Consider the following 22,008-nt stretch of genomic DNA (forward strand, 5'->3'; position numbering starts at 1 on the left):
ACAAGATCATGCAGAAGTTGCTGGTTGTGGCAAATGAATGCTCAGCATTTATCTGATGCTTCACTTCCTTGAAAATGATGACCACCTGGCCACCGTGATGCATACATTCAAACATTATGGTAACATGTTCCACATGAGACTGCCTTTGAAGATCATTTGCAAACTACAATAGCTTAAAAATGTTGCTACTACAAGTCATCAGGATCATGGTACACCATGGGCAACCAAATTGGTTTCCAAGTGCAAACCAAAGACCTGGACCTAAGGTATCTAAGAAAACATCTTTCTGAACTCCACTGTGCACTGTAATCTTTAAGGGAAGCACAGCTCAGAATTTCCTCTTTCACTGAGGTCAGGTTTACAACAGCAAGGTTAAGGAGTAGGCCCTTTGAACAGAATTCAGGAATTCTCTCTCCAGGGAAGTTCAGAGTCCACCTGTATTTTCACCACCTGATAACAAGGTAGCCTGCTGTTTTAATGTACGTGGGCAGTATTTTGTTTGCTGTAATGTGTTTGGTTTTTCCAAGTTTTAGTGGTTGTGTATATTGACTTAGTTGTGGTGTTCACATTTATTGCAATATTGTGAGTAATTGTATTAAGGCTTAAAGAAACCACCACCACCACCATTTATTACTTATACCGCGCCCATCTGGCCGGGCCTCCCCAGCCACTCTGGGCAGCTTCCAACAGGATATTGAAAACACAATAAAACATTAAATAAAACATTAAATGAACATTAAAAACTTCCCTAAACAGGGCTGCCTTCAGATGCCTTCTAAAAGTCAGATAGTTGTTTATTTCCTTGACATCTGATAGGAGGGCATTCCACAGGATGGACACCACTACCGAGAAGGCCTTCTGCCTGGTTCCCTGTAACCTCACTTCTCGCAGTGAGGGAGATTATTTATATCAGCTAACGTGGGCATGGCCAAATAAAGGAGTTTCATTAGCATGAGGATTTTCACTGGCACAGCTTGAATGCCCTTCCTTCTCTTCCCACATGCCTCCACACCACCCCCAAATTAGCTCCAGAGAATTGCAGAACCCCCAGTGTCATGCAGTCAGTGGACCAGGGGGACTCAGCTAGTCCTCTAAATGTTCTCAGTTAATTCTTCGGGAGGGAGGCACGATGCTCCCGTGGGGTCCAAGAGCCCTCCCATCACCTTCTTAAAGCTGGCCCAGCTTTGGGAAGGAGGCAGGAGGGCTCCAGAATCCTGTCAGAGGCCTGGCACCTCCTTCCCAAAGCCCGAGAAGCTTCTGTCAGTCACTGCTCACACACGTGTTGTCCAGACATCACAACATCATGCGCACAACATCACACACACCCTCAATCGCGCTTGCAAGCTGGCACCTATGGCCGTAACTGTTCGCCTATGGAAAATTTCACTGCACACTACTGCCCAAAACACATTTGGTGGGCACATGGAGAGGGAGAGTTATTTTTTGTGTGCAACCAGAAGCCCTTGCACTAATGGGTTTACTTTGTTGGATAGCCACCTAAATTTCTGGTAATGCCAACAGTTATGGAAGTTATGCTGATTTTCCAGCTGGACGGTGGTTTTACTTCTTCTTCTTCTTGAATTTAGTGATGTGAGATTTCACATGGTGCAGCTCAGAGTTGGCCATAAAACTGTTTTATGCTTTCATTTATGTGTTTGAATCTGCATACACACTATTTTCCTGCTTATAGTTTCCTTATTTCTGGGTAGTATTTAAACACATGAGCAGACCAGTGTCATTTTTACTGTTTGCATCAAGTATGCCAATGTCAAAGTCCAGCACTGATGCTAGTTGGCTCAAATATTGACAATGTCTTATCCTCCCACCCCAGTGCATCTATCCTTGATATATACCTTGTTCTAAGAGTCTTGCGGCACCTTAAAGGCAAACAAATGTATCATGGCATAAGTTTTTGTAGACTCTTCGTTGTTTATGCTGCAGTAGACTATCATGGCTCCTCTTTTAGAAAACACGGTGAAAAGAAGCCCAGAAAAGCAGGAGGCAAGATGATAATCATCATTGATTATGACAATGACTTGCAGCATGGCAGCTCATTAGATGTGTGTGTAGGCTTAGTTCCTTATTCATCGCTTATTTATGAGGCGTTAAAAGTTTCCAAAGGTGTTCACATCACTTTAGTATTCAACAATCAATGCACATCTCTTATGTGTTAAAAAAAATTAGCCTGAGTTAAATTATACTTCTGAAGAAATTTCCCATTTGGAATGGATTGTTCCTCCCAAGTTCTCATGAACTATTTAACAATTCCTTGAAAGAAAGAAAGAAAAAAAAAACCTTGCATGCTGTGAATTCTCATCAATTTTTAATATTAGCAATGCCTGGAGTGTGAGATTCACTTCCCCACCCCCCTTGTGCAAAGAGGAAAAGCATTGTGTGCATTGCACTACTCCTTAGCTGGGGTAACCTCTGACGTGCATTGACATTACTTCCTTTGTAGCTGTTTACTTTATTTTATAGGCTTCAGTTATTAATGATCTGTCTCAGAGCTAAGCTCCGGGTTTAATCTCCATTCACCTTTGTCTGGGTCTCTGTCAGCATTCGTGGTTGAATGTGTGTTTTTAAGATTAATCATAAAACAAAATGCCATGTCTGACTCTTCCAGTCCTTTCATTGCCAGTCTCTGGAAGTGATAATGTTCTACCATGTTAATTGCTGTTTCTCTATTTGCTGAAAGAGTTCCAAACTCATGGGTCAGAAGAGGTATCAGTGGATGAGACAGGAGGACCACCAGCGCTTTGCTTGACTACATCCTCGCTGGTGAGGCTTGCTTGTATGTTGGATGCCAGCTTAGTTCCTTCATTAACTTCTCTAGTTTAGTTTCCAAGGGGTTACATACAAGCCTGCAGAGCCCAAAAGGTCTATAGGTTTTGTGCAGGCTTGTATCACATTCATTTGAAGACTGCATTCTATTTTTTTTCAAATTTTTAAAAATTACTTTTCCAAATAATTACAAATCAAACCAAATTAAATTAATACAATTTCTTAAAATCAGGTTTCCTGCTCTTGTTCAAAGCATATGATCATCATCATTTCCTAAATAGGTTGTTGGGTTAGCCTTGGTCTCATGCCTTGATTTTCACCCCATTACCAAAATACCTCACCACATTACCTAATAGTTTTGTTGGTCATGTGTTGGGCTAATAAGGAAGTCTGGAGTAACAGAAGAAGGGGTGTCCAACCTATGGTCCTCCAGGTGTTGTTGGATATAACTCCCATCATCCCCGACCACTGACCATGCTGGCTGGAGTTGATGTGAGCTGTGGTCCAACAATATCTGGAAGGCAACAGGGTAGGTTCGCCATCATCAAAGGACAGGTTTAGCAGAGATAGCCAAGAAGTTCCTTTGGTGGCAACACTGAAAACCACAGGAAAGGAGCAACAGATAGGGAGCTTATGTTAGCTGGCTTGCTCCCTTCTCTTCCCTTTCACAGGTATAGCTCATGCCATCACAGAGTGCCATGATAAATCTACCCAGAGCAGTTTCCAGCTCAGTGAGACGTGGAAAGGACTATATTAATGTTATGATCTCTGAAGAGTGAGGTGACCACCACCACATCTTACCAGCTTTCCATTTCTCCACTAAGTTTTCCCTTTTACTGCAGGGGTGGGAACCACTGGCCCTCCAGATGTTTCTAGACTATAACTCCTAGCATCCTTGACCATTAGTCATTTTGGCTGGGGCTGATGGGACTCATAGTCCAACAATATCTGGTAGACAACAGATTCTTCACCCGAGTTTTACCACTTGGTGGTCTAGAGATATTTATTCAATTTGAGACCAGGTGAAGACTGAAAACCACTGCCTCCATTAATACATCTGAATTGCCTGATTAAAATGCGGATGACACTCAGCTCTACATTTAATTAACTAAGCAATAAGGAGCAGCTGTCTGAGTTCTAAACAAGTGTCCAGAGGCTGTGATTTAGGTGGACAAGGTTAAAGAAGCTGAAGTTTAATTCAGAAAAGATGGAAGTAACGCTGGTGGTTAATGTTAGTGCTCTGGAGGAAGATAAACTAGTTGTGATGGATGAGATTATTTCTACATTTCAGCAGGTGCTCCTAGAATTATCTTTCACCTAGAAAAATACTGCATTTAGATGAAAGGACCAGATATGAACTCTTATTCTCTCACTAGGATTCTTGTTGGTGAAGCCAAGAAATTTGACAGACTAGTACAAACGTTTAAATTATTTTTACGTGGTCATATTCCTATACAGTGTAACAGTCCGTGGGCCATTAACTTCTGCCTGTTTTAACTTCTGTTAGATATACTGTCCTTTTGCACAGAGAGAGGATCCCAGTGTAAGGCAGACCAGAACAGGATTTCTAGCATCACTTCTGTGATCCTGCGGGACCAGATATGGAGCACAGGTGTTCAAATCTGCATAGAATTCAGCATCAGGAATCTGGCGGGTTAATTAATATTGGATTATGGGTGCGTCAATTCCTATGGCTGTCTAGCAATTACTTCTGAGTGGAAGCATATATTCTGTAATAAAGACAAGCAGTATTATTGGGTACATTGTACTAGTGAAAGAGATACACATAACAGATGTGGTGAAAAATTAATGTTATTCGCAGATAAATACTGATAATAAGATTCAAAGTTATGTAATCAAAAGACTTACTGATGTGGTGAATGCAGTCACTGTTGTAATGCTGAAATTAGCATGAATCTGTCCTGACCCAAACATTTGATTTAATCAGTTTTCACCCTTAAACATGAGAGTAGAGAGATATAAATCTGAAAGCAGGCTCCTAAGACTGTGCGTGGAAATAGGACACTACTTTGGTATGTTTTATATGCCAGCAATTTTTTAAAAAATGAATAACTCATTAATATCTCCGATTATAGTTATTCCTCAGTGGCCTTAAAGATGCTCATACATTATGTTGACCAGCATGCATTCTTTTCCTTGATGCAAAGACATTGGATTAAAGGTCACTGTCTACCTTAAAATGTCAAAGTACAGCAGTGCAATTGCAAGTTACTTCTGCATTTGAAAATGTCTTGAAGTGCTTAGAATACATCAGACTGGCTCCCAGAATATTACACTGCTTCTTTACAGGGCTGCAGTACCTACGTCTCATTGAGTGTAATGGCTCAAGAGGAAATCCCTGGTTCAAATTACACTTCTGCCATAAATTCACTAGGTGGTCCTTGGTCAAAATTATACATTATATTCCTTGCGTGGCAATGACATAAGCAGCAGCCTGACTCCTCCTTGTCCTCATTAGTGGGGTAGGGGAGCTGAAAATAATGCCAATATATTTCACATCCGGCAACCAATATGCACCTTGGGTTTTTATATAGTACATGGGCAGAAGAGTCCAAAAATCCCGGGACACAAATTTTCTTGGCACCTCTACTGGCTATGATGGCTCATTTACCCAAAGCAATGTATTTAGTGTTAACTCTGGAAGCGTAGACTCAATTCTGACCAAACTAAGCCTCCTAGAGCACAATACCCCTCAGGAGGCTTAGTTTGCTCAGAATTGAGTCTACACTGCCAGAGTTAACACTAAATACATTAAAAAGGTAAAGGGACCCCTGACCATTAGGTCTAGTCATGACCGACTCTGGGGTTGCGGCGCTCATCTCGCTTTATTGGCCAAGGGAGCCAGCGTACAGCTTCCGGGTCATGTGGCCAGCATTACTAAGCCGCTTCTGGCGAACCAGAGCAGCGCACCGAAACGCCGTTTACCTTCCCGCTGGAGCGGTACCTATTTATCTACTTGCACTTTGACGTGCTTTCGAACTGCTAGGTTGGCAGGAACAGGGACCGAGCAACGGGAGCTCACCCCATCGCGGGGATTCGAACTGCCGACCTTCTGATCGGCAAGTCCTAGGCTCTGTGGTTTAACCCACAGCACCACCCGTGTCCCCTAAATACATTACTTCAGGTAAATAAGCCACCATAGCTGCTACAGGGCCATGACAATTTGATGTGGATTTCCCCCCAAGCTTTCCTACCCCACTCCATCATACATAAAGGGATGCTACCACATTGCCAGATTCCGTTTAATTTATTTGAAATATTTATATACCACCTATTTTGAAAACGTCTCAAGCTGCTTCACAATAAAATACAATTGGAGTGGAAAAAATAAATTGAGCAGCATTAACCGTCAGTTCAAAACTGCATCACCATTCACACACGGCCCATTTCCTTTTGGGGGGGGTACTTTAAAGAGTGCACACCGCCAGTTGTGGTAAGCAGGGTGGCACGGGCAGGGCAGCATTGCTCGTCTCCCTTCCCATTGCTTTTGGTTTCTGAAAGGGAGAGGGCCTAGGCACAAGGAACTCAGTGCAGGTGCAGAGATAGGAGGGTCCAGTTGGCTCTGCCGCTGCACATGGACCCCACTGGGAAGTTGGGAAGGCAGGTAAGCAGTGCTGACCCACCTGCATTGCCATGCTCACTGGCCACTACTGGACACCACAACAGAATTGTTTTCAAGAGCTAAGCTGTAGGGGGCTGCAGCACAAACAGGACGGCCTCCGCAGACCTTAGTGCAGGGGTCAGCAAACTTTTTCAGCATGGGGCTGGTCCACTGTCCCTCAGACCTTGTGGGAGGCCAGACTATATTTGGGGGGGGGGGGATGAACAAATTCCTATGCCCCACAAATAACCCAGAGATGCATTCTAAATAAAAGCACACATTCTACTCATGTAAAAACACCAGGCAGGACCCACAAATAACCCAGAGATGCATTTTAAATGAAAGGACACATTCTACTCATGTAAAAACATGCTGATTTCTGGACCGTCTGCAGGCCGGATTTAGAAGGTGATTGGGCTGGATCCGGCCCCTGGGCCTTAGTTTGCCTATCCATGCCTTAGTGACTGGGTAGAACTGGCATTCTCTCAGATTGTTTGGTCCCAGGTTGTTTAGGGCTAATGCCTTAAACGTGGCCCAGTAGAAATTTGGCAGCTCCTGCTGCGGTGTTATACATTTATCCAATAGTCAGGAGCTCCATTCAGTAACCTAGCTATAGGATTTTGAACCTCTTGCAGCATTCAGACACATTACAGCAATTGATTCTTGAAGTTACCACTGCCAGGGTCACTGTGGCAGAGCTATCCCTACCCATATCTCCAGAATCAGCCCATGAAATGGAATCGGGTCAGGGAAACTCTCAAAACAGAAGGATATCATGTCACACATTTTGCCTCACTAAACGTTAGATTGAAATGGCCCTGGGTTTGCTTTGTTTTTGTCAGTGGCCTTGCATAATGTATTCTTTCATCTTTATAAGATTTCTTACCTGCCCTTTAACATAAGATTCCTGGGCGGGACACAACAATAGAACATACCATGATAAAAATAAACGAAAGCATTACAATTATAAAACACTTGGCAGCATTTGAAATAAAATAGAACAATACAAATGGAGCAAAAGAGGTGGGTCTCACCATTATGTTCTGCAATAGGAAAATAATTATCCTGGCTTAATTTACAAACAAACAAACAAACAAACAAACATTCAAAGGGTTGTACAGATTATGTGAAATGCTTTGAATGCTCAGAAAACAATATTGTTGTCATTGTGTATAAATTTACATGCATTTTCCAAGCAGGAGGTGTTGTGGCTGCAAGAGATGTCTGACCTCAGTTTTTCAGAAAATCATCAGAGTCGGGGCAGAATAATTAGGCTGAATGTGTGTACTCAATAATTTTTAATTTTTTAAAAAAACTTTTCTTGTTTCCTCAGTGTGGTGTATATGAGAAACGCACTTAATACTATTTCCTTGTTGATGACCTCACCGGTGCATTAGCTGAAGTGCATAGAGCTTAATATAATTGTTTCTATCCCCCTGTAGGCTAACTACATAATCACCAAGGGCTAGGTCACATCAATAGAGCCTTATGAGATAAGAGACAAAACCACATTTGAGCACTTTGGTTTCGGAGAGTATCTCTGAATAAAATTAAATACAATATTTAAACACCATGGATGAAGATGAATTGCTTTTAGCATTGAGACAAAGAATGAAATGCAATAAGAAAAAGTAAAAAAAACACAAAACACAAAATTAACATGCAGTCTCTCGCTCTCTCTCTTTCTCTCTCGCTCTCTCTCTCACACACACAGAGCTCAATATTTGGTATGTAATACTGTGGAATATTCTCCTAAATTCAATGGAATATTTATTATTTGAGGCACAAGAAGATTGTTTCTGTTGGTAAACGTGCAACAGTCAAGCCCAGGGAAGGGGGGGGGGAGGACCAGATTTATGCTATGCATATAAGGCAAAACAATGTTACGAAAGGCAAAGGGAAACAGATAAATGTATCAGATAAATGTCTATTGGTAAAATTGTAACTATGAACTGTAGCTTAATATGCAGCAGATAAAAATTGTAATGTTCAGTGTATACATAGAAAGTGTTAATGCAATTATTTTTATCCCACTGCTCTAGTTCTTGTTCTTAAAAATGGAGGCAAACAATATTGTAGAAAGGATTGCTCTCCTTTCCTTTTATCAGAAAAAGTGCTAATATTTGCACAGTAGATAACACCAGTTGTTTCTTAAAACAAAAGCCTTTATACTGCAATAGGAGCTGGAAGCTTAGGAAATGTCCTGTACCGTGTGGTTATTTGCTACTGACTGCTTCATCCAGATCTCATTCTGATGATGGATTTTGCAAAGGTACTTGTAAAGAAAAACACTCAACTTTATAAAAGTTACTGCTTTTACTCCTTTAGATGACTGTCTTGTGATTTAATTAAACTTCTGTTTTGTCAGTCATTAGGCAGCTTTTGACTGTTGTGCTCTAATGTTCTGAGAAGCCTCACAATGTTCATGCATCTCAGAATTACTCTTTCTGATTCAGCACTTCCGTTCTACAAGCTCTGGTGACTGTTTCACTTTGAAATGATGTGTGAAGATCTACTAAAGCACCTCTTTCAAAATCCAAATGAAGAAGATAGAAAGGGATATTTGCTTCTGCTTGGGTGTCCCTTCATGCTTCCATGCAGATTGGATAAACCAATTATGTTGCTCCACCACCAATGAAACTCACGGAGAGAACTTCAAATCTGCAGATATTCTGCCTCCGTTGAAAAATAACTTTTGGCATGGTGGCATAACCAGCTCTTTTTCTTCCTCTAACTGCTTTCTTGAGTTTCAGTGGCAACGCAGTGTCTGGCAAAATTGAGGCCTATGTATAGTTAGACTAAGAATCGGGAACCTGCGGCTCTTCAGATATTGTTGGACTTCACCTACCACTGGCTCCAACCTATGTAGGGATAATGAGAGCTCTAGCCCCTAACAAGTCCTACATCTCTGAGTCAGAAATGCTGAGCATGAATCAGGACAATATAGTAAACTGAGGTTTGGTGAACTGCAGAGGTGTGGGTAGGAAAATGTGTTATTGGTGTATTTAAGCTTTATTTCCTTTGTTGTTGTTGTTTAGTCGTTTAGTCGTGTCCGACTCTTCGTGAACCCATGGACCAGAGAACACCAGGCACTCCTGTCCTCCACTGCCCCCCGCAGCTTGGTCAGACTCATGCTGGTAACCTCGAAAACACTATCCAACCATCTCGTCCTCTGTCGCCCCCTTCTCCTTGTGCCCTCCATCTTTCCCAACATCAGGGTCTTCTCCAGGGAGTCTTCTCTTCTCATGAGGTGGCCAAAGTACTGGAGCCTCAGCTTCACAATCTGTCCTTCCAGTGAGCACTCAGGGCTGATTTCCTTCAGAATGGAGAGGTTTGATCTTCTTGCAGTCCATGGGACTCTCAAGAGTCTCCTCCAGCACCATAATTCAAAAGCATCAATTCTTTGGCGATCAGCCTTCTTTATGGTCTAGCTCTCACTTATTTCCTTATGGATGAGTTATTATACTGTATATTATTATACAGTTATACCTCGGGTTACAGACGCTTCAGGCTGCGTTTTTTCAGGTTACAGACACGCCAAAACCCGGAAGTACTGGAACGGGTTACTTCCGGGTTTCGGCACTCGCGCATGTGCAAAAACACTAAATCGTGCTTTGCACATGTGTAGAAGCACAGAATTGCATGCACAGAGGGTTGCGAATGTGCCTCCCACACAGATCACGTTCGCAACCCGAGTGTCCACTGTACTAATGCTTTTGGGAACCTCTAGGTAAAGGTAAAGGGGACCCCTGACCATTAGGTCCAGTCGTGGCCGACTCTGGGGTTGTGGTGCTCATCTCACTTTATTGGCCGAGGGAGCCGGCGTGCAGCTTCCGGGTCATGTGGCCAGCATGACTAAGCTGCTTCTGGTGAACCAGAGCAGCGCATGGAAATGCCGTTTACCTTCCCGCCAGAGTGGTACCTATTTATCTACTTGTACTTTAACATGCTTTTGAACTGCTAGGTTGGCAGGAGCAGGGACAGAGGAACGGGAGCTCACCCCATCGCAGGGATTTGAACTGCCAACCTTCTGATCAGCAAGTCCTAGGCTCTGTGGTTTAACCCACAGTGCCACCCGCGTCCTGGGAACCTCTAGCCCCCCACTAAAATTCACAATAAAGTGGTCTGCCAAATAAATGTGATGAGGTGGCAAGCCTTCTAGGCTTGGCAACATGCATGCATGGCTTGAAACTGGGCTCATGTCGTGTGTCCAACAAGGAGTTAATCTTGAAGCTTATTTTTAAGTGTCAGCTAACAATGCACATCTATGTTGTCAACATCCAGGAAACTTGGCCCTCTGACCAGGCCAAGTGGTTCTTCCATTGACCAGAATTTTTAAAGATGCCTGGAGAGGAGGAAACACTAGAAGATAGCAGCTGTACCAAGCGATGCCTTCTGGAGGTTCCCTTGGAAATGGATTTATGATTTATATATTACACATGTCTCAGCTGTAGTAGCGGTGGCAGACTGCCGTTGTTGCATGTCAAGAAGAAAAAGATATAACGTTATTAAGAGGCTATAGCTAGAGGCAAGGAGGTATCACACAGCTTCAGTCACATACTGGTTCACAAGATAGCTTGGTTAAGAGCAATGCTGAAGTCATTTTGCTGCACATCATAGTTGTTCAGATGACCAGTTGTGTGATCCTTGGACCTTATTTTAATAAATATTATTTATAAAAAATATTAAATATTATAAATAAATATTATTTATTAAAAAAGACAATTACCATACTTTTCCTCCCAGGTACACACCGAGGAGCTACAGGCAGACTCTGTTCTCTTGTCCCTGTCCTTAATTTTTTCCTCCTGAAGTTCAAATTGACTCAGACTGAATTCTAGGGACACAAGATCTTCAGAAGCCAATCTCCTCCAGCCTTTCATTTCAGTATAGGACTACATTGCGCAAAAAAAAGGTAATTAATGAAATAAAAACTTTTGACTCACTAATATTTGCAGTCTGCAATCCGCCCACGAGCATGCTACAAAGAAAGCTCTTGTAATGTTTAGCCCAAAGCGTTTTTCCTAAATACTTTTAAACATGTTTTGTTCTTTAATTACAAGCTATAAGTACAATGTATTAAAAATAAAAGGAGGGAGGATTTATAACTATTAACCATGCCATGTAACAATTAATTTTCAAACCTTGGCTCTCAAGCTGTTTTCTAAAGGCCTTCTTTAGGAACAGCTTTAGGGACTCAAAACAGGTTTTCAGACACTGGCTGTCCCCATATCTTTAAGGCCATAAAAACAGGCATTTCAAACGTATATAGAGCTATCAAAATTAATAATCATAAACAGCTGTTTAAAAGAAACCTTCACTAATGTTTTTCAACAAAGCTTTAAAACATGTATTTTGAACCACACTATCCGTTAAAATCTGAAAAGTAAAAAAACTAAGCTTCTGAAGCTATATTTTAAAATAAATGGTAGCATTAAATATAAAATGTTATGGTGATGGGTATGATCCATCTAACATACACAACCATTGTCAAAAAAATATTATGGATTGAGATAAAAAAAATGGATCAATATATAAAAACTCGCAGACTTTTGTAGGCTTGTAAGCATTAAAAATATGCACTGGCCCTTCATGAAACTACACCTATATTTTATTGTGGTTTAAAATATTCCATTAACAGTTTATTCATTTTGTTTATAAAAAAATATTTATATACTGCTAAAGCATTTACAACAGCTCGAAAGAATGTAAATACCCACCATCTCAAAGGAATAATTGTTAGACTTTCTGTATTGGTTCTTCCTAAGTATAGCTAAAAGTTTGGGTTTGCCTCCAAGTAATATGACTTAATGGCAGTGGTACTTACGGTGCTTTTAAGTAGGTTGAAGTCAAACCAAAGGAGAAAGGTCACATGGTCCTCTAAGGTCCTTGGTGAAAAGAACCCAGAAAGGGCACCTCTCTCTTGCCCACTGAGTGTTGCCATATTATGCAGCAAAAAGAGGTTAGAAAACTTTGTCACAATATTCAGCTTCTTGGAGTGGAAAGGAATGGCTAAACCACACCTTTTTTTATGTGGATTACGCAGAGTAGTAGAAAAGCAAAGGCACTAGGAACAGTGTGGAAGGGAAGTCATATGGTATATGTATACATGCTTTATTTGGTACGAAGTTGTAATGGGACAGGGGGAGGGGAGGGGAGGGGGGTTAAATATGTTCCTGTTTTTGAAAATGATAATGATAATAATAATAATAATAATAATAATAATAATAATAATAATAGGAATGACTAATGGCCCAGTCAGTGCACAAAAAATGATCAAACTGATTTTGGAAAGAGAATATTCCCCCCACCCATTCTTAAAGCTTGTGTATGTCTGTTTTTGGAAGTCTCCATCAAGAGAGATGCACTTCGCAGTTCTTTAAGAGTTGAAATCAATTCTACGTTTACTTTTTTAGACATGTTGGTACATGGCAAGTCTGGGGTATGCACTAACATGAAACAGGAACTTTCCAGCTTCTGGCTCAGTGAATTTCTGGGTAATAGTAATCTTTTGTCTCAAAACATGTCAGGACATTCACAGGACACATGTGGAATTCTCTCTAAATGTCAATTCGCAGTGACTGCTACTTAAAAAAAGATCTATGAATCAATTCTCATCCTGACATTTGTTAATTGAAATAGTCCTTAAAACTGGCCTTTTGGAAGCTGGCTCAGTGGCTTAAGTCATGTAGTTTTGCTTACTTTTGTTTGGTAAAGACCAATAACTCAGGGTAAAACACAAACTACACATCCTTGTGAGGCACACAGCAAAGCTTCGATCTCTGGCATTTCTAGTAAAAAGGAACTGAAAACATCCCATGCCTGAGATCCTGCAAAAACCTTTGCCAGTAGGTGTAGATTATGGGGACTAAATGAACCAGTGGTCTGGCTCACTATAAGGTATCACTTGTATTTATTATTCAGAATTTATATTGGCTATATATAACATGCATTCTATTATCCATTAGCAAGCCAAAGGTGATGCATTCCAGACTTAAAGGTATTCTCAGTGTCATTCCTGAAATTCCCTGGCAATAACCAGTCTCAAGCTTCTTCTTCTTTTTAATGCTTTATACAGAATCAGAACATTTGTTAACATTCCCTGATGATGATGTTGATGATGATGATGATAAGCATTTTGGGGAAAGACTTATGACTATTGGGTTATATTTGGTTGCATAGTTCAAATTACGTAACGGATGTGAATCCTGGAAATTTAAGAAACCCACTTCTTCATGGTTCTTTTGATTCCATTAATTACAGACCAAGGTCAGAGGTGTTTATTGGCATGCACAAATAGTCTATAACTTTGACATCAATAATTGTTTAATGTCACCAAGGGAGGGGACACCCAACTCTACAATTCTATGATCAGATGAGCTGACATTGGATTGGATGTTTTAGTCAATACACCCACATGAATTGCTTTTGTTATGACATTTGCTAATCCAATAGTCCCGTTAATAACTATTGACTTTTTCTTTAAAAAAATGAAAGAAGTCAAGCTTACTTGATCCATAGTTATTCTGTCTGTACTGTACCTGTACATTATTCAGTGACAAGTGTAAAATAGACCTGGGACACTTTTCTTGCAGTCCGTTTTCTCACTTTAACACCTGTTAGTGAAAACTGAAACATTACTTTATTATTTGTTTGATCATTTTATATATGCAGGGCATGTGTTTGTATGTAATGAAAGAACAGCAAGAACAAGCAACAATGACAGAATATTACACCAGAGTCACACTCCCCTGCTTTAAATCCAGAATGATTACAAGAACTTTGAGCCCTCCCCCGAAATACTGTTAACAGTATTTTTGCCCCATGGCACATGCATTCAAAACTTGGATTCAATCCCATTGATGAAAAAAAGGAAAACACTTCTTAACATGCAACTAAATGCCCTTGTGCACTATCAACTATTGTCTTTGTAGCTAAGTTCTGTTGTAGTGTTTGGATCCACAGTTTGGCCTTGGACTGCCTTCAATCTGTTTAAAACAGGCAGTGTCTGTTACATAATGTTGAAAGTGGTTGTTGTTGTGGTGCAACTGTGAAGGTTAACTGTTGTGTTCTTGTGAGAAAAGGCACAGTGGGCACAGGACATTATTGTGGCTACGTTTTAGGAGGTACTCCTAAAAGGGAAATGATCAGTGCCAGTAATATTTTGGAACTAACAATGCAACCTATTTTGATACTTAGTTCCCATCTCCCTCCTAACTGCTGACACCACAGCATGCAACTATCGTGATAGCAATGGAGATGCTTCCACAGACAGACATCTATGTAGTGCTTGCTTATACCTAATTCAAAAAAGTTTTCTTAATGATAGGGAAACATAAATTTCTTTATTTTTTTCCAGGAGCAATTAAGGGCAAACACAAAATGCATAGACATGGTGGTCCTGGGATATTTTTTGTTTGCACCGTTTGAGAGGGAGTGGGTGAAGCAGGAATGAGAAGAACTTTTTGGATTCCCAGCCCGAGCCTTCAGGCAGATTTAAACGGAAGTGATTTTTGTGAGCGTCGCGAAAATTCCTGTAGGTTTGAATTAAGAAATGCCCAGCAGGAAAAAGTGCGGCCTTAAAATCTGCCACTAGAGGGAGTCTGGGCACTTTCAAACGACTGAAAAGCCCAGAGAAAGCAGAGTAGGGAGCCAAGCGGATGAAAGACGAGAGAGTATGATGATACTTGGGGTTTTTTTTCTTCTTTTTTGTTCATCTGCTGAAGAAACCACAGCAGATACAGCCACATCATGCTTGGAAAACATTTCGCCTCAAATTAAAAGCCAGCCGTTTCAAAGGAAGGAAGGCAACCTCAAAGATTCCGGACACCACAATGTGCGTCTCTCTTCCAAAGTTTCCCCCCCCCTATTCTCTCTTCCCTCCCCCCCCCACTTTTTCAGTTTTAGGACGATGAAAGGTTAACTCAAAGGGGGCTCAGTGGCGCGCCTTCCTCGGAACTACCTATTTATGGATTGTTGAAAATCGCCACTGGCGATCACCCCTCAAATGGACATCAGCAGGGTGTGGTTTGGTGCGAAGGCTGATTCGTGTGTCAACAGCCCTTTCGTTTGCCTTCTGGAGGAAGGTCACCTGGGCTAGTTTCCCGGTAGCGCAGCGTAAGCAGGGCAGCTGCTGGCGGAGGGCGAGGCGAATGCCCTTTTAAGAATGAAAAATAGCTCCAGAAGGACCCCTGGCTTCTACTTCTCTCGATCCAAATAAATGTGAGAGGGGGAAAAAGAGGTTTTCAGGTGAATCCCTTTGCCGCATTCAGCTAAATACTTATCAGAGAGGTCTCTCCGGCTGCGTGGATCTTGCTTTCAATTGCGCTACCCAATTGGGCAACCCCATCTCTCGCTTATAAGCCCCTTAAATAAACTAATTTAAAGCCGCACCGCCGACCCGTCATTCAGCGGCGCAGAAAAGCATTGGTGGGGGGGGGGGAGAAAGAGAGGATTAAAAGCGGAACAAAGCAGCTCCGAAGTCTGCTTTCCAGACTGCTAAACTTTCAAAATGTTGATTATACACCGTGTGCGAGATTAGACTTGCAGCCTGTGGCTAGATCCCCCCTGATCTCGCAACCATCCACCCTCCCTCCAGCAGCTGATGCCGCAACCCCGTCCACTGGAACTGGGGAGGCGCCTTTCGTAACCACTCGCTCCCCCGATCTCGCAGGCAAGGAAAAGATCTCGCTCCCCCAGCACGATCCTGCGCCGTCTCCCGCGCGGAAACAGTTACCTGCGGCACCGAGGGGGAACCACTCCTCGTAATTCAATTAGTCAGGTTTTGCAGAAGGCGGGGCTTGCGCGGGGTGTCGTCTCTTTGGAACGCGGGGGCGGGGCGCCGGGGAGAGGCCACGCCCCTTTCCGAGGCACGGAACCCAATCGCATTGGAGAGAACGCCGGGGAAGAAGGCATCTGTAAGCAAACAGCAGCCTGGGCCGTGACTGGCTGCTCCGGCTCCCTCCCCCCCCCCCGCCAACCTCGCAAGTAAACTGCATGCAAAAAAAATCCCACATGATCGAGCAGCAGCAGCGCCTTTGCTCCCAGCTAGCCGACTGCGCCTCTTCCGTGCGCGCGCGGGCGCGCACCCCCGCACCTCCACCAACGGAGGCTCGCTCTCTCGCTCTCTCCAGATTCGTCTCCTGACACCCAGACGCATGTGGATGTGTATATATATCTCTCTCCGGACACATCCCGTGTAGGCATCGATGCAGCTGTCTGTTGCGCGCAGGGACCGCCAACCCCGCCGGCCGCCTCGCTTTGCCTAGGCTGCCGCCGCCGCCGCCGGATTTACACGCGAGGAAGAAGCCGGTCGTTGCAAAAAAAGAAAGGGGGCGTGACTATTTAAATTGGCCCCCCCTTGTAAATTCTCTCTCTCTCCCCCCTCCTCCTCCTCCTCCTCTCTGGCAGTCTGTTGACTTCTGCTTCTCCAATCCTCGTTGCGTTTCCCGATCCCTGCTGCTTCTGCGTTCGAGTTCTGCTTCCTTCGCTCGCCGGAGTCGCGAGAGAGACATTTGCCCGCTTCTCACGGCGCTGCTGCTGCTGCTGCTGAGGCCGGTTGAGAGCAGCTGCCTGCCGGCGGGCCAGACCCCGAAGGTGCCTCCCGCCCGCATGTAGTCGTCGGCGAGGGAGGCTTCTTCCTTCTCTTCCCGCCTCCTCTTCTCTTTTGCAAAGTTGACGTTCGAGGGGCGACTTGGACCTTGCCCGGCTCCCCGAGACACTGGGCGAAGCTGAAAGGAAGCGAGACCGCCGCCGCCGCCGCCTCGCCTCGCCTCGCCTGGAGGGGTTGGGAAGAGGGCTCGGGCAACAGCAGCAGCAGCAGCAGCTCCCGCCTTCCGACAGACGAGGCGCCTGCACCGCGAAGCAACAGCGGCGGAGTTGGCGAGGGGCGCGCGCGCTCTCTTCCCTTCTCCCTCAGCCGCCCCCTCCTCCCTTCCAACCCAACGAGGGAAGCCGCTCCTGAGGCGATTCGGCGCTGACCTATCCTGAGGATTAGCCAACTCCTGCGCGGCATCCCGCCCCCTCCGCCCCCCACTCCGCTCTGGGTCTTGTGGATTCCTGTCGCTTGTTGGTCGTCCGTCACCCAGGAAGAGGGGGGGGGAAAGAGACGGGAAGGCGAGCGAGGCGCCTCAACTCCCCAACTCCAGCGAGCGAGAGGCGCCTCAGAAGTGGACTTCCCCTCACTCCTCTTCATTCTCTCTCCCCGCCCCCGCCGCCCCGTTTCCTCCGAGGATTTCCTGCCCGCTTCTCCTCAGCCGGCCTCGGAGCGATCCCTTCAGAGCCCCTCGCGCCAAAAGGCGGGAAGGAGGAGGAGGAGAAGAAAGGCGCCTCAGAGAGAGAGAGAGAGCGAGGAGAGAGGCAAAGAAGCGCGAGGGCGGGCGAAAGGAAGCCCCTCCGGCCAAAGGAGGCTTGGCCCGCGGGGCCGCCCATCGTGGGCGCTGGACGGGGGCCGGGCCGGTGCATGTCTCGCCCTGGGCTCGCCACAGGACTCGCCGCCTTGAAGGAGCTCCTGCCGCCGCCTCAGCCTCCGTCTGCTGCTGCCGCTGCTGCCCAGCTCCCCCGGCCGGGGCGCGCAGACTCCCTGAGGATCCTTCCGCGGCGCAGGCTTTTCCCCCCGCGGGGGAATCTCCTGGCGGCCCCTTGCCCTTCTCTTTGTGTGTGTTTTTTGGGTGTCTTGTGACTCCGGTGTGGCTTTGTCTCCTTCCTCCCTCGTTCTCTCCTCCTTGTCGCCGTCTGTCTTTTTGAGAAAGGAGCGCCTTGTCTGTCTCTCCCCCCCCCCCCGCCCCGCCGCCGTGTCTGTGTGTGTCTCGTTGGCCGGGAGTGATGTTGCACGTGGAGATGTTGACGCTGCTCTTTCTGGTGCTCTGGATGTGCGTCTTCTGCCAGGATCCCAGCTCCAAGACGGTGGCCGACCGCTACGCCGTCTACTGGAACAGCACCAACCCCAGGTAAGGAGAGCGAAGGCGGCTCTCAGGCCGAGCCCCCGCCGATGCTTCTCAGGGATGCCGGGCTACCCGGGGCAGCGGCAGCTCGAGGATCGGATGTAGGAAGGGAAGGAGATGAAGGGCTGCCATCTCCCTTGGAAGCACCAGCCGTTGGGCATCCTCCAGCGGGGGAAACCCTTGCTTGGAAGAAGGGGACAAACTTTTCCTCCCTGCTCTGTAGTTTCGGAGGCATCGCCCTGCGCCTTGTTATTTCTGGGTTGCATCAGCGCAGCTGATTTCCAGTCCTTGGCTGTTGATCGTTCCTAAGGAATGCACCTTTTATCTTCGGCACGCATCTCTTAACTTGTAGTGAATCACTCCTGAGAGCAAATAGGTGAACTCATACACCCAGGAAGTGTGTGCCTGTGATATATATGTGTGTGTTTCCCTTAGTACCTTGCTACCAGGTTTTTTTTTTTATGGTAGATCTTTTTTTAACAGAACAGAGAAATTCTAATCCTTTTACTCTAGCGAACTTTTTTTTTCTTGCAAGTGACTACAGGGAGAACCTCAAACTTGTTCAGCGTGTTTTGACTTTTGCCAGAGTGGATCTGTTTTCGTTAGACTTAGTTTTTGTGGATTGTGGTTGCCTGTAGCCACATGTGGCACCTGTTCTGTGTCAGGGTTAGAGTCAGTAAAGGAGAAGTACGTCCCTTGCTTTCCAGCTACTCTTCTTTCCGTCTCTTTGCCTGGGATAAGAGTATATGAATCTTACTCTTAAGCTGACTTGGGTTAATTGAGTAATGATATCCCCCAAGTTTGAAATGTTTCAGTGCAGCCAGATGATCCCTAGACTTGCAGGTTTCTCATGGAAAAGGGCGTCTCAAGCTGTCAGAGCAAATTCAAGTCCAGTGGTTGGTGATGCTCTCACAATGCAGAGGAAATCTGCTGTGAATCTAGACTGCTTTATGCAGAGAGTTAGCATCCTCAGGAGATGATACTGAGAGCTTGAGAGAGGGTGTTCTCTTATGGGAGACATGTTTAATAATAAAACTAATTTAGGACAAGGTATCCAGTTAAGATTGTGTAAAAACAATCTTTCACTGTGTTCCTTTGTTCTATTTGCATTTCGATAAATATAGTAAGTGCAAACAAAACCTATTTTGTTATTGTTTCTAAACTCTGCCATCAAGATTGCATGGACGGATCTTCTTTGAATTAGGAAGTTTTTGCTGAGCTGCTCACGTCTCCCCCTTTTCAGTAGCAGAAATTACAATCTTTTCCCAGTGCTGCCCCAGTATGAATAAGGCACTTCAGTACTTCAGTACTTTAGGAGTTGTTGCTTTTTTGTTGGCGAGGGGGTTGCATTGTTAAAGCGGACAAGTAATTTTTCTTAGGTCTTCTAAACCTATCTTGCTACTTCAAGTGAGTTTCTGGTCATTTTATTTTATGTTATCTTTGTGCTATGCTGCTGATTTGGCTGCTTGAATTGAGATTAGCACATTGATTTTTGTCGCAGGTCATGTTTTTTTATAGATCTGTGGTGCCTGCCAAAGTCTGTTTTACTCTGTATGTGAGAATGGCCTCAGAATATATGGTGCCAAAGTTAAAAACTGCTTGTTAAGTACCTTGAGTTCAGTAGACAGTTTGGCGTGTTAATTTTGTGTGGGGTACTTCAAGCAAAACAAACATTAATGCGGTGGTGTGTGTGACAATTAATACTGTTCCTGCTACTTAATTTTCTTGGTGACAGTTATTAACAGTTGTGTTATCAAAACCTGCCACCTCTCTCCCATCATATCAAAGAGAAAACTGCAGCCACAAGTAAAACTGGTCAACTGTTACAACAGGCAGAAATCTGGAAACTTTCCCTCCCAATATGTCTCTTCTTAAGGGCGATTGTCCCATCTTAGAATAAAAGTTTAAAAATGAAGTGTATTTGTTGAAGATGGTGAAATAATAAACCGAATTCGCCTACTGTAGTTGTGAAACGGAAATGTTTGCTGCTTTGAATTTGACCAAATGACTTGCACATGTTGCTCTTTTGCGAAAATCAAAGCATGCTATTAAATGTTTGCTTCTCTGCCTGTTATGGTATTAATTAAAGATGTGATGTAGGTACAATACTTCACTATAAATAATCCATGAAACATTGGGGTCAAAACTAGAGCGTTTAAACCAGTGAACATTGATAACGCCCATTTAAATGATAACTTTTGTGCCAATAAAATGGTGTGTAAGAGAGAGGAGATAAAAAAATAGCAGAGGAGTAATGAGTTATAGAACTTTGTAAAGGTTGATGTGGGACTAAATTCCTGAAACTAAGGGCTTAGAACACTGTACTATTGAAAGTGTTTTAAACTATAAGGCTCTTTCACAGTCACTATAAGCTCATAATTAACGCAATATAATTAGTTTCTTTTCTTTTCTAGAATTGTTAACATGTCTGCATGCTTTATGTTCGCTGTTTGCTCTACTGAACCTGAAAAACCTTGCTTCATAAGATATTAAAAGTTAAGAGAACTTGCCATGTATTTTTATAATTCATGGTTAAGGTGAAGAAGTACTATACCCATAATGGTATTATTTTTTAAAAGATGCCATCACAGGTTACAAGAATGAGTTTTTAAATTAATAAACTGGGCAACTCTTAAAAATTGCAGAGTGATAGATGATGGCTATCACTTGACAAACAAAATACTATTTTTTAATGTATTGTACTTCAAATTTGGAAAACCACAAAAACTTTTGAGACGTAATTCAAGCGCAAAATATTTCCATAAAAGAACACTTAATATTTTGTGCGTAATTTCTGAAGCTTAGTGTATATTCCCAAAAAGCTCATTTATTTAGATTTTATATAATCTAAGCATCATATATAGCATCAGAGAAAAGACTTCAAATTAAACAGTAAATGACTTACCACTAAGTACTTTCAGTAAGAAGCCATTTTGCTATATATATGGTCCTCAATATGGTGCAGAAGTTGATACACTTAAGTTTTTATATGGTCAGTGTATACAGATGAAGGATGGATATAATTTTTTCAGTAGTATTTGGGTATTTTAGTAAAACTCTTCATCATGAAAAAGAAGCAGATCTTGGAATAACTGTACCTAGTTTTCCTTTCTAATGTAAGTTATTGAATACATACAATTGTAACTAATATCAGTTAATAGCGGTTAATCAGGACAGTAATTGTAAGTCATTTCTAAAATGGTTGGGTGATTTTACTTTAGGAAGCATTTGGCAAGTTGTCCTAAAAACTATGATGTACATAGTTTTGTGACTATAAATGACCATATATGGACATCAGACTTTATAGCTATATTTATGGCTAAAACGTCTACATTGAAGAATTGTATGTAGAACAGCTGAATGGTGTTTGGAACCTTTGTACAATGATTGGGCAGCTTTGAGAGGTGAAGTATAGGCTTCTGAAGCAAATGAGTATTATGTTTCCCGAAAATTGCATGAAGAAATCGTTTTCTGTTTTAGGGCTTTATCCTTCAAATACTTAGTGTGTCAAGCAGACATTGCAGATGGTCTAACGATCCCTAGTGCTGTGTTTTGCACAACTCCCCATTTGCAATATCTAGATTATATGAGGCTGCATAACGTACAAAAGCTAGTTAACACTGCTTGCTTATATAAGTAATTATGTTAAAGTCAAACATGAAT

At 43.3% G+C, this 22,008-nt stretch overlaps 2 protein-coding genes across 3 annotated transcripts in view; both read left to right on the forward strand.

Annotated features, from left to right (window-relative positions):
* Window positions 1-22,008, forward strand: part of LOC307226668 (general transcription factor II-I repeat domain-containing protein 2-like) — a 662,775-nt gene that overhangs the window by 276,536 nt on the left and 364,231 nt on the right. The window lies entirely within an intron of this gene.
* Window positions 12,711-22,008, forward strand: part of EFNA5 (ephrin A5) — a 225,054-nt gene continuing 215,756 nt past the window's right edge. Inside the window, exon 1 of one of the 2 annotated variants that reach the window (XM_079995837.1) lies at window positions 12,711-18,351. In XM_079995837.1, coding sequence (XP_079851963.1) covers window positions 18,227-18,351 — 125 coding nt within the window. In that variant the 5' untranslated portion in view covers window positions 12,711-18,226. The remainder of the gene's footprint in view (window positions 18,352-22,008) is intronic. The other variant, XM_079995835.1, reaches the window with a different exon arrangement.

This window comes from Podarcis cretensis (genome assembly GCF_951804945.1).
Source record: "Podarcis cretensis genome assembly, chromosome: 11".
Classification (NCBI taxonomy): domain Eukaryota; kingdom Metazoa; phylum Chordata; class Lepidosauria; order Squamata; family Lacertidae; genus Podarcis; species Podarcis cretensis.